Here is an 11,043-nt window from a genome sequence, read left to right as displayed (position 1 = left end):
TCACTTACTTTTGCGGACTAAGTTTTCAGCCAAAACGTTTCGATTTCGTTTTAAGGGTCTCCAGTTTCCACAAATGTTTGCTATCGATGTGTTTCATTTTCTCATCGTTTCTGGCAAGCAAAAACAGCTGACCTGGTTGCTTCGCAAATATAAAACGTGAATAAAATGGCATTCTAATTTAAATTGCTTGTTCTAGAGCAAAAGGACGACAGAAAGTCCGCGATTTAAGAAGATCAAGACATTTTAGATTCAACACCTGTTTATAGAACATGTCTGACGAGCTGTGAGTAACAACATGCATATTGAAAATGAAACTGCTCATGGTCGAAAGATCGATTTTTAGCACCTACATTTTGATTTAAATATGACGGAAAACAGCATGCTACAAGCACGGTCTGTGCGTTATGCGCAAAAATGTTTCTTGCCAACGTTCCGATAACCAAATTGGACTGCGTCAGCTGTTAGGACGAAAAAAAAAAGTGTTGTGGCCCTGACCAATTATTTACGACCCAAATTTAAGGTTTTGTTAAGCATATATGATTTTTAAAGAAGGCACAAGCTAAATTTTCCTGGTAATACTGTCAAATTAATGATAATGCATCAATAGGTAATCTATCTATTTTACCTTTGCAATTAAGATTCGTTTTGGTACCGTGTGGGTACCCAGCCTATTCGCATGGTCGCATTTGAGCCAATTTCCTTGTGTTGCGTCAGGACAGAGGTCGTGGAAAAAAAATCGCTGCAGAGGAGGTGGAGTCATTGTGGCCGTTTCACGCACCCTGGATGACGACTCTATTTTGTATCAGATTGGTATGTCGGTGGCGTGCCGGAGCGTCAGAGACCGGCTCCGTACGAACCGTAAGCCCACACGGAGCGGCAGCAACCTACGGGCCATATTATTATATTATATCATCGGTTTACTATTCTTTATCTTTATTGTATGATAAAAAGAGTGTCCGCCCATGTCCCAGTTGGACGGAGATTCGACCTTTCGGCAGCAGTTGACACCCGAGCGACCACATTCCCAGCAGAACAGTTTCTGTCGTTTGGGACATGAGCTGCTGAAATGCACTTCCTCTCCACATTTCCGGTAGGACCGTTGTTCATCCACTGGTCGGTTTTTTTTCCTGGTTTATCACCCGGCTTGCATCAGCGGGAGCTTCGTGGTGTCATTGATCCTTTCGATAAGAACGACGACGCTCGTGGTAGGTTAGTTAGTTGTGCGAGGGGAATCGTGGTTCCGGACAGTCACAGCTCATCGAGCTGGTCCCGCCCGATGAACTCGAATGGGTCCGTGTGGCCACCGAACATTAGTCCAAACTTGGGCTGTGTGGGGCTGACACAGCCCTTTTCCTGGTGTCTATTGCTTGCCAGTAAATGCGATGATGCCGCTTTTCTCGGCGCGTGGGTAGTACGCGCCGTCGAAGGGTCAAAAGTTATGATGCTGGCTGTCTGCCGTTTGCTCCCGATGGCTGCCTGCATAGTTGCTTGCGCGAGGTAGATTTGGATACCCGCTGGTGGTCCCAGGGGGTTCTGAGGATGCGTTCTCCTTTGCAGACTTTGAGGATATATGACCTTATTGGTCAGACCTACGGGGCACTATTTTACTTCCACTACTCACTGCTCCTGCTCCTCGCTCACTTCCGCTTCTCCTCAACTTCACGGCACTATATTTATACAGGAGGGTAAGAATTGAACCCACAGCTTTCCGCGTACGGTGCCGACGACTGTCTCAGAAAGATAGGGAGGAAGGGATTAGGACAAGGCATGTTTAGCGGGAGAACAGGTGTATGCTGCTGATTATGATTTCTTTATTCGTATTTTTCCCTGCAAGAGAGGCCGGCTTATCCCTATCCTTCGTGGCTACAATTCGCTTGGTTGGATAAGAGCGAGCGCTAACAGTACGTCATAGCTGGACCGTAGTGGATAAGCCTACACAAAGTAGCTAAACTCTTAGTGCAGGTATTTATAATTTAAGCTTAAATTGAAAACAGGATCAATGAAATCGTGGCAGGTATTTTATTATATACAGCTATAACTGTTTTGTTTGACAATAAAGACTACATCTAATTGGGAAACTGAACTTCTCCTTTCAGCATAACAACTCCAGAGGGATTCACTTTTACTTTTATCTTAGTATTAGGGTATAAGACGCCATAGTCCACATTCTCATAGAGGTCCTAAAAAAAAATTATTTAAATGTTTAAAATTTAAATACAATGTTAATCTTACAATAAAAATACAATCTAGATAAAGTCGTTCGGTATTATAAAAATGTTCCCAATTCATTAGACATTATAAAGGTTTGCTCAGAATATCTAGAAGATCTCTCTATTATAAAAAATAGTTTTAGGTCGTTGTCGCCCTTCGTAATCTCAAGAGAGACTTTGGTAGACTCTTTTCAACATATCGATCAAGTCTAGAACTCATGGACCTTCTTGCATTGCTCTATCGCAGAATATGATTATCATAAATTCCTAAACTCTTTTGGGACACATTGACCTTGCGGTTCCAACCAGATCTATGTACCTGCACTTTCCGGACTATCCGATTACTTTTCTGTAGGTCAAACTAAGCTCTACGCTTTTTTTCTTAGCGTGTTTACCTTTAATGTAATGTTACTATCTTAGTCCATAAATAAATATTTGAGTAAAAGGACTAAAATAAAAAAATGAAGTCATGTATAATGTTGACTTACCTCTACTCGATAGCCATTGAAATTGATAAGTCCTAATTCTTTTAAGGTAACCGATATATCTGATGGCGTACCGTCAGATCTTCTATTGATAAAAGCGATGGCATAGGAGTAGAAGTTTTCATAGAGTGGACCGATGGGCTTTGACCAAATTTCAATTCCTTTATGTTTGTAAATTCTTCGTCCTTGAATGCCCAGTGGATCCTGGTCCACAGCAATTATTTTTCGATTTTGCAAAATACGCTTAAACTGTGGCCGAATAGTTCTCAAGTCCACAGACATTAAAAGTGGAGCAGCCAAAATAGACCAGATTGCGAATTGTGTTTTTGCTTGCTCATAGCTTAGTCCAAAGTTTCCAATAATCAACTGCAATGAAAGTCAACGGTTATGAAGCTATTAGGTATAAATTGTGAATTGTATTCCTGCAATTATTTGTTGTTAATAATGGGTAATAGTAATGTAATGGCTAAAGTGATTTAAAATAACATTTAATTAATGTACTTTACCATGTCTGGATCATTCCAATGTCCAGGTCCCGCGTTTGGTGCTATTAAGTCTTGATTATTTCCGTAATAGTCAATTATATTTTCGACAGACGTCCAAGAATCTTGAATGTCGTCATAATTCCTCCAAAGGTTGCAGTATGTTTTTACTGCAGAGAAATTTGGTTGAATTCCGGCATATATTTGATAAACAGGCCAGCTACACGAATATACCATCGGTTTTCCAGTACTATTCAGTAGTTTTCCGAATGTGGAATAGCCTAAATCCATTTCAAGTGGCAAAGAATAGCAACCATCCAATTTAACATAGTCAACGTTCCATTCCGCAAACTGAAACGCATCTTCTTGTTCATACCCAATGATACCTGGGTATCCAGCGCACGTAAAGTTGCCATAATCCTCATAGATTCCAAATTTTAGTCCCCTTGAATGAATCTAAATAACATAAAAGGTACAAAAAGTCTTTAAATTTCTTCTGTTCACTTATCTAGCCTAAAAATCAAAAGGTTCCACTGAGAGTGAGCATTATCAAAATCAATTTATATAGCCTACCGGAATCTGCAGAGGTATATGTGACTGTCTAGATCAGGAATCACTAATAATAGTTGGGAAAAGTGTCCTAGTCGTATGAAAACCAAGCAATGATGGTGATAGAAGGGATCAGTTGAAAGAGATTCACAAATTCAGAGAGTGACAGAACAAAGGCCCGATATGATCTAAAGGTGGACACTGAAGGGTTTCAAGATAACGTTTTGGTACTGTTTAAGCTATGAAACGAAGCAAAGATGTGGTATATCGCATTCAAAAGAAAGACATTCGAAGACCGAATAGGTTGTTTCGAGGACTAGGAACTTAACTGGGACGATCAAACTTAGGTGGAGAAGAGTGTAAGAGCAATATCATTCGATGATAGTCGTATAGAAATGGCACCGGACTTGGAAGACTTATCCTTCCCACTATCTACGAAGGCGTAGACAAGAGACACTCTTGAGAATGTTCCACAATCGATGTTAGTCAGAGCATCGAAATCTCCTATCACGAGAGGTTATAGAACTGATAAGCTGTTTTCTAATTATAAGAAGTTGGAACTCGATAACATTAGCAATAATATTTTAATCTGCTTACGTAAGCGGAGCACTTCCAGTGTTAGAGGGGCTTATTAACCACGATGGGGGGATATAGGTTTCTTCGAGATACTCGCTCGTCGCCGGCTCACTGGGATGATGAAAAAACGGTTACGGCCATGATTCGTCAGTTCAGCCTGCCGACCTTATATCACTCTGTCTTCTGCTGCAACGCGGTGGCCAGAGTTGCTTGTTTGCCTCAAAAAAAAAACGTAGATAAAGATATAATTAGCGAAGAAGAGGCAATGGATAGGATATATGACGAGAAGCTACGTCTTATTAGGTCGGATCTGACAAAATTCTGCGTGGTGCTGCTAGAGATTTTAAAAGTCATGAGGAATTCGAAGAGATCAAAAAATTACTTCATGAACACTGTATTGCTCCTTAATCTTCGGATTCCGACTAAGCTTCCGCTCAAGATTCTCGAATCGCTTGCAAAAACGCCTCGCCTAACAGGCTTTCATCACACTTCGTCGGCAGCTGAAGGGAATAAGTCCCCGAAGGCAGTCCACTATTGTGACGAAGTTCTTCCACGGACACCCTTGATATTGGCTCGAAGATATGTTCTACTTCCCATACGTGTGGAGCCCATGCACTGGTCAACAGGGGCAACGCTCCAACATTCAATACTTAACGAGCTGCAAGGTCTCTTATCCTTGGACCTTCAACGGCCCTTATGCACGTTGTTTTCACCGAAATGCGAAATTTTACTGACCGAATACCCTTCTGTTGAGAAGCTGACGCTCCAATGGAACTGCAGCCAACGACCTAATTTGCTCTACAAAACGAGAAGTAACAAATTGATCTTGGGAACCAGAGTCCAAGAGATCTCGGCCTGCCAGAACCTTGATGAGCAAAACAGCTGTTTCTAGAAGCACGATATCGGACGAGATACGAGAGAACTGGACTGCTCTAGGCGAAGCTACGACCATCGGGCTAGGATGGGCATTGCTGGGGTTAACAACAGCAGATTGATCCATTGGTTGGGCAGAGTTAGTAAATACGGGTACTGGCATATAATGAAGCGGCGTATGGTACTTTGAGTGGCAAGTACAACAGCAACCTGATCGACAATCTCGCAAGCAGTTAATGCACAGCGACATTCGCTAGGCGAAATGTCAAGGCGCTTACATTGGGGAATCAAATGTTTTTGGGCACGTCATGCTCACAAAAACCGAAGTCCGCCGTATGTACTCACAGTTCTTCCCGTCTTGAGAACCTGACCAGAATGCGCCTTCATGGAATGATCAATGGTTTCAAGGTTACGACATCTTTGTTTCAGAAAGGTAGACAGTTTCTCTCAGGATGGAAGATCGTTAGTCGATAAGACTTCTTCCCATTTAGATTGAGTCGCCCTGTTCATATTGCAATTTCCTCTTTGCTTGTCAGCGCTTCCAACGCGCGAAGATTTGCGGTGACGCTGTCCGTAAATGCAAGCTGCCTGTGAAGGTTAGCTGCGGGTTGGCTACCGATGAATCTCTACGCGCCAACCCAAATATCTTTCTAATGTGTGCCTGAGAATTTCGAACGCTGGCCCATCTCCAACCAACTGACGGTGTTCAATGCCGCTCTGCTGATAGAAGTCAGCTCAGCTCGAAATGTACTTGCCCGAAGATCAGGTGCGTAGCTTTGCTACATGGCGCACGCTGTTGCATTCATTCTGTGTTCAATTGGGTCGTTTATAAGGTCAATGTGTTCTGTTCTCTTTACTACAGAGAGATTCTATAGAGAAGAAATTGTGACGAACCTTTCTTGATTAATAAATTTCAAGACTGATTTAGATCTTTGATTCGCCAACGGAAAATTTATAGAGGAAGACTCAAGATAAAACTTTGAAGGTATATTGTGGCCAAAATATGACTAGTACTTACATAATCCGATAAAGCTTTTATTCCATTTGGGAACCTTTGGCGATCAGCTAATAATTTTCCATCGTGACTGCGGTGTTTTTCTAACCAGCAATCATCTATGTTAATAAATTCGTAACCAGCAGATGCATATCCATCCGCGACAACTAGATCAGTCATGGTTTGGAAAAGTTTTTCACTAAAAAATAATGAATCCATTAAACAGTTTTTAAAATTTAAAATAAAATACAAAATTTAAATAAAAAGGCCGATCGGGATCGATTTAGTACTGTCCAATTTATTGTTTTAAGTATGCGAAATATGTAGGTGTGTATGCAAGAGTAAAGTGGTAGCTGGAACTATTCTTTTTAACATTAACATTATTCCCTCATTACTTTAGAAAGAAAAGTTCATTATACATACATGGATAAAGAAGTCATCAAATTCTTTTATTTACGCACCTTATGCAATTCTCAGGGTCGTTAACACAATCCGTGTTACATCGAAATCTTTCCCACGAAAGCCATCCCATTGGTGGAGTTTTAGCAAGGCCATTATCTAGGCCGTAGCACGATGTACTGATCAAGATAAGAATCCAAAGAGCAGCTAACATCGCTAAAATCTAAATGTGAAATAAAATTGTATTATACAAATTAAATGCATGTATAAAATTATTATACAAATTACTTTTTTTTAATATTAATTCAATTTGTCCATATCCATCGGGTAATCCTTTTATCTGTCTTATGAAATTATTTATTTATACCTGATACTCAAATGATTTAGGTATATATTAGTATTGTGGTGGATGCCGATGTGTGTAACACCCAGAAAGAAGCGTTTCCTACCTCTTAAAGTATATATATATATTTGATCAGCATCAGAAGCCAAGTCTGTCCGTTTTCACGTCTGTCCGTCCCGACGAACGCCTAGATCTCAGAGACTATAAGAGCTAAAGCCAAGGTAGATTTATATTCAGACTTCTGTGTTATCACTCTGTTACAAGTTTATTTTAAAAATTCGCTCTGCCTCGCAAAGGACGAAAATCTGTGGTATTTACAGTTTTGAAGATACGAGAAAACCGAATATGCAGAATCAAGGTAAATGACCATATCTACCAGATCGCAGAACCTGGCTTTATTTATTGTCATAAGGTGAAAAGAGGATAGGCAAAGTGCAAGAATTAACAGAACATAACTAGCGGTCGTTTTTATGTTTACGGCAAGTGCAAGCAAAATTGAGAGAGATCGCGGAGAGATCACCCCGCCCCCCTTCTTTTTACGACCAGCGATACCAAAAGACTGAGAGAGAGGAAGCATGCGGCGGTCGACCTATGCAGCTCCTATTGAATGACCAGACTTCACTCAAACAATTATTGAGCTCTTAAGTTAAAATGTCATTCCCTTCTTAACTGGTTTTTGAACGGATCGTTCATATGGCAACTATATAATAGGTGATATTATTGAACCACATATAATTGCATTAAATACACATTTTAATACCTTTTCCTTAATGAAAAAAAAAGTTTTATTTTTTATTTTTTTATTTTATATCCTTTTGATTCTTGATAAAAGTTCTTTACCAACTATATACAAAAATCGCATACAAATTGCCCAATCTCAGCGTTTCATTTACCCAAGATATTTGTTTCCCCTTTGAATAAGCGTAACATTAAATCTAAAAGTAATTGGCATTTCTGCCACTGCACTGCGGTGCAGCTATGCTTTTCCCGTAAGCCTATCTCTTCTTTTAAATAATAGAGCTAGTAAAGTGTAGTGTCACCGACCATGGTCAAGAATATATGAACTTTCTGGGATCGGAAATATTTCCTTCCATACATTACAAAATCTGAATAATTTTATAACAACTCCTTCAAGGGTATACAAGCTTTTTAACTATGAACAGTTGGGTTGCAATCATCAGAAGGATTAGTTTATAATATGTTCCAAAAATGCCATATAAAGATCGATTTATTTGGAAATTTATGTGAGTACCACAAATATATTAATGTGTGCGTACCTAGAGTAACTTTTAAGTACTCTCAGAATAATTGTATTCTTTGTCATTCAACTCTAAGTACACCTTTACGTACACAACTAAAAATGCTTGGCAATCAATGTATAGTACACAGCAATGATTTCTATACGTGAGTAAATTTACAATTCAACAGCTAATATTGATTTATAAAGCAGACTCCGAATGTAAAAGAGAGTCCTGCCTTCAATCAATTCAGAGTCGACTGGTAGAACGGCTATCTTTAGAACAGAACTCTTGACCTTGCCCTTGACCTTACTCTTCACTTTTTCGGTGACAAGTTTTCTTTTCCAAGTTTTTCGCCTCTTGAAGCCCACCCCCAGATATGACATTTCTCATGTTGAAATCTATTGGAGAATAATGTTAATCTATTGCCTTCAGCTTCTAGTTTTCCACAATAACGTGCAATATTTTAGGCTGAATACTTGCGTCAGGCTGGAAAAAGTTATTGAGATGTGATTTTTTACGAGCTGCTGTCGAGCTTTTACATCATTCCACATAGCATTCAATCGTTCAGCATATCAATCCGGAAAAGTCCGTATAGGGTAGATCTCCTAAGCGCGGTTAGCTCGAAAAGCATTGAATCGCTGACTACTTCAAGGTGGCTCGCCTTTGTCGCCTTGTATACGAACACGGCAATGTATCCCTTATGCCATTTTTGACTACTATTCTTTGAACATCTGATGATCATCAGATTCATGTATTTATTTTTTGGAAAACTTCGCATTATTTGCTCTGCTATATTTTGTCGAATTTTCAAATTTTACGTGTCTCCATTAAATTTCTTGGACGTTTCGTTTGGTAAAGTTTTTTTTGTAAAGTTTTTTTCAGAGGTTGGGGTCCTTTTTTTCCATTACTTAATTATCTTACATACGATAATGAAAGATCAAAGATATATGAAAGATGAAAGATACAGCTATAAATATAACCAAAACGTTTTGTAGCTTCAACTCACTGTCTGGGCAGAATTAAGCTTTCAAATTCAAAAAGGATAATTTTTTGTTGTATTTTTTCCAAAATTTTGAATTTGAAAGCTCGGGAAACGTAGAAAAAAATTTTGTCTTTCGTTTTAATATTTTTTTTGTATAGATACAGTAATTATGCTTCATTTAAGGTATCGTTTGTAAAAATCTATGGATAAACGGTTAAGCTATAGCCGTTTGTCCAAGCCTCTGAATGCCGGATTTTAACGATAAACTCCGTTAAATTACAAAAATAGACCAGCGCCTATCAGCATCTCGATTAGCTGAGATCTATAAAATTGAAGAGTCAGCCAAAGTTATATTCTACGGTAAATCACCTCCAGCTGCATTAATATCGTAATGCGTATGGTACTCAGGGTGCTAGTGGTGACCTTTGTAGCAACCGCCGTGAATAAAGACCTATAGCTACTGTCCTGAGACTTTATCACGAATTCCAGAGGCTTATCCGAGCTAAGCGATGAGCAAGATATCGAAACGGGCGCATGCCGATGATTTAGTTGAAGATGGCTAGCCAGACGAGACGTTATGAACTCTTTGGACTCAAGCATAAGAAGTCCAATTCATAATTTATGAGAAACCAATGATGTTTCAAAGTTTGATGGGGACATACTAAAATGATCCAAGATCTATGACCTGTTCCCTAGTTTGATTCCTGAAACAAGCATGCCCATATGACGGAAGATTTGGTATCTTAGATATTGCTCCGACATATCGATCTAAGGGAAGATAAGATGTTGAGCGACCTCCGCTTCCCTGATAGCGAAAACTTCTGCCTGGAATATGCTACATCGGTCCGGTAGCTTATATGACAGCCTTATCTCAGGGTCTCTACAGTAAAGGCCGACTTCTACTCCGTTCATCTTGTAGCCGTCTGTATATATGTTGAGGGGCTCAGTTCACTTTCGTTTTTCCAGTCTGCGGGTCCCAAAGATGAGATTGTTTTGATATTGAGGCAAGTGGTGGGTCATGTAATCTGTAGATCTGGTCATGTCCCTGCCTGTCGCTGTGGTGCTGTACTGCCATTCCTGCAGTTATATTGGTACCTTTTACCTCTGGGAAATGAGAATGAGGTCCGGTTTGTGCGCGTTGATACTGAGTCCTACTTCGTCCACCCACTCACATATCTGTCTTAGTGTACGTTGCGCTATGGAGCTGAGGGTGGATGCACATACTCTGGTAATATTTGGACGCTTCCTTTCAAATCTCTTGATAAGGTCGTCGACCAGGGGGTTCGATTCCACAGGGGAGACTCGACAAGACTCGACTCAACCCTGAGGTTTGCCTCTGTGTGCCCCGGACGTGTACATCCGTAACTAGTAGTTCTGTAGTCCTTGGGACTAACAAAGCACTTTCCTGGCTTTGGAAGGAAGACAACTCGCGAGGTTCTTCATTGGATAGGGAAATAGAGTGTACTTAGACATGCCGACGTTCCTCAGCAGCTAGGTCCTGATGCTTTTCGTCATCAGTAACCTCGTTGCTTCCTGGCAAATGAGCTTCCACTAGTGGTGTTAGGGCTTCTACCCGCTGTCCGTTATCCACCTTGAGTTGACTGTGTATGGTGGCCTGTTTTGAAATCAGGTACTTGCTCGATGTTGGAGCCGAAGTTCCTCAACGGGTTAAGTCGTGCGTCGGGTTTTGTATTCCTAGTTGATAATCTCTTCGTTCGCTTTCGGGCCTTTGACGGGGCTAGTAAATCATCGCGCCATTAATTTTGTATTTCAATTTAGTTTCTTGAGGTTTATAATGAGTGTGACTTAGAGAATTGATGTGCATTTGCATTTATTTCTTGAAACCGTTTCATTCCATTCATTCCATTCTTCCTCCCAGCAAGAAAACCATCTATTTTCTCCTCCGGTA

The 11,043-nt window shown here is 40.2% G+C and overlaps 1 protein-coding gene across 1 annotated transcript; it reads right to left on the bottom strand.

The window, feature by feature from the left end:
* Positions 1 to 2,015: 2,015 nt before the first annotated feature.
* LOC6589878 (alpha-N-acetylgalactosaminidase) lies at positions 2,016 to 6,782 on the bottom strand. Its single transcript, XM_002014338.2, has 5 exons — positions 6,631 to 6,782; positions 6,194 to 6,368; positions 3,202 to 3,633; positions 2,699 to 3,061; positions 2,016 to 2,180 (listed from the first exon to the last, which is right to left on the bottom strand). The coding sequence occupies exons 1-5, from the start codon at positions 6,780 to 6,782 to the stop codon at positions 2,067 to 2,069; spliced, it is 1,236 nt and encodes a 411-aa protein (XP_002014374.1). The 3' UTR covers positions 2,016 to 2,066.
* Between the last annotated feature and the right edge of the window lie 4,261 nt (positions 6,783 to 11,043).

This window comes from Drosophila persimilis, unplaced genomic scaffold (genome assembly GCF_003286085.1).
Source record: "Drosophila persimilis strain 14011-0111.01,24,50 unplaced genomic scaffold, DperRS2 tig00000191-arrow-pilon, whole genome shotgun sequence".
Lineage (NCBI taxonomy): Eukaryota > Metazoa > Arthropoda > Insecta > Diptera > Drosophilidae > Drosophila > Drosophila persimilis.
This window is presented reverse-complemented; position numbering and strand designations above follow the sequence as displayed.

Excerpts from the sequence above, each read along its gene's own strand:
- LOC6589878 (XM_002014338.2), bottom strand. The coding sequence starts at position 6,782 with ATGTTAGCTGCTCTTTGGATTCTTATCTTGATCAGTACATCGTGCTAC. Across the intron at positions 6,369-6,630 it reads GACCCTGAGAATTGCATAAG|TGAAAAACTTTTCCAAACCA; the intron begins GTGCGTAAATAA and ends ATTATTTTTTAG. Across the intron at positions 3,634-6,193 it reads TAAAAGCTTTATCGGATTAT|ATTCATTCAAGGGGACTAAA; the intron begins GTAAGTACTAGT and ends TATGTTATTTAG.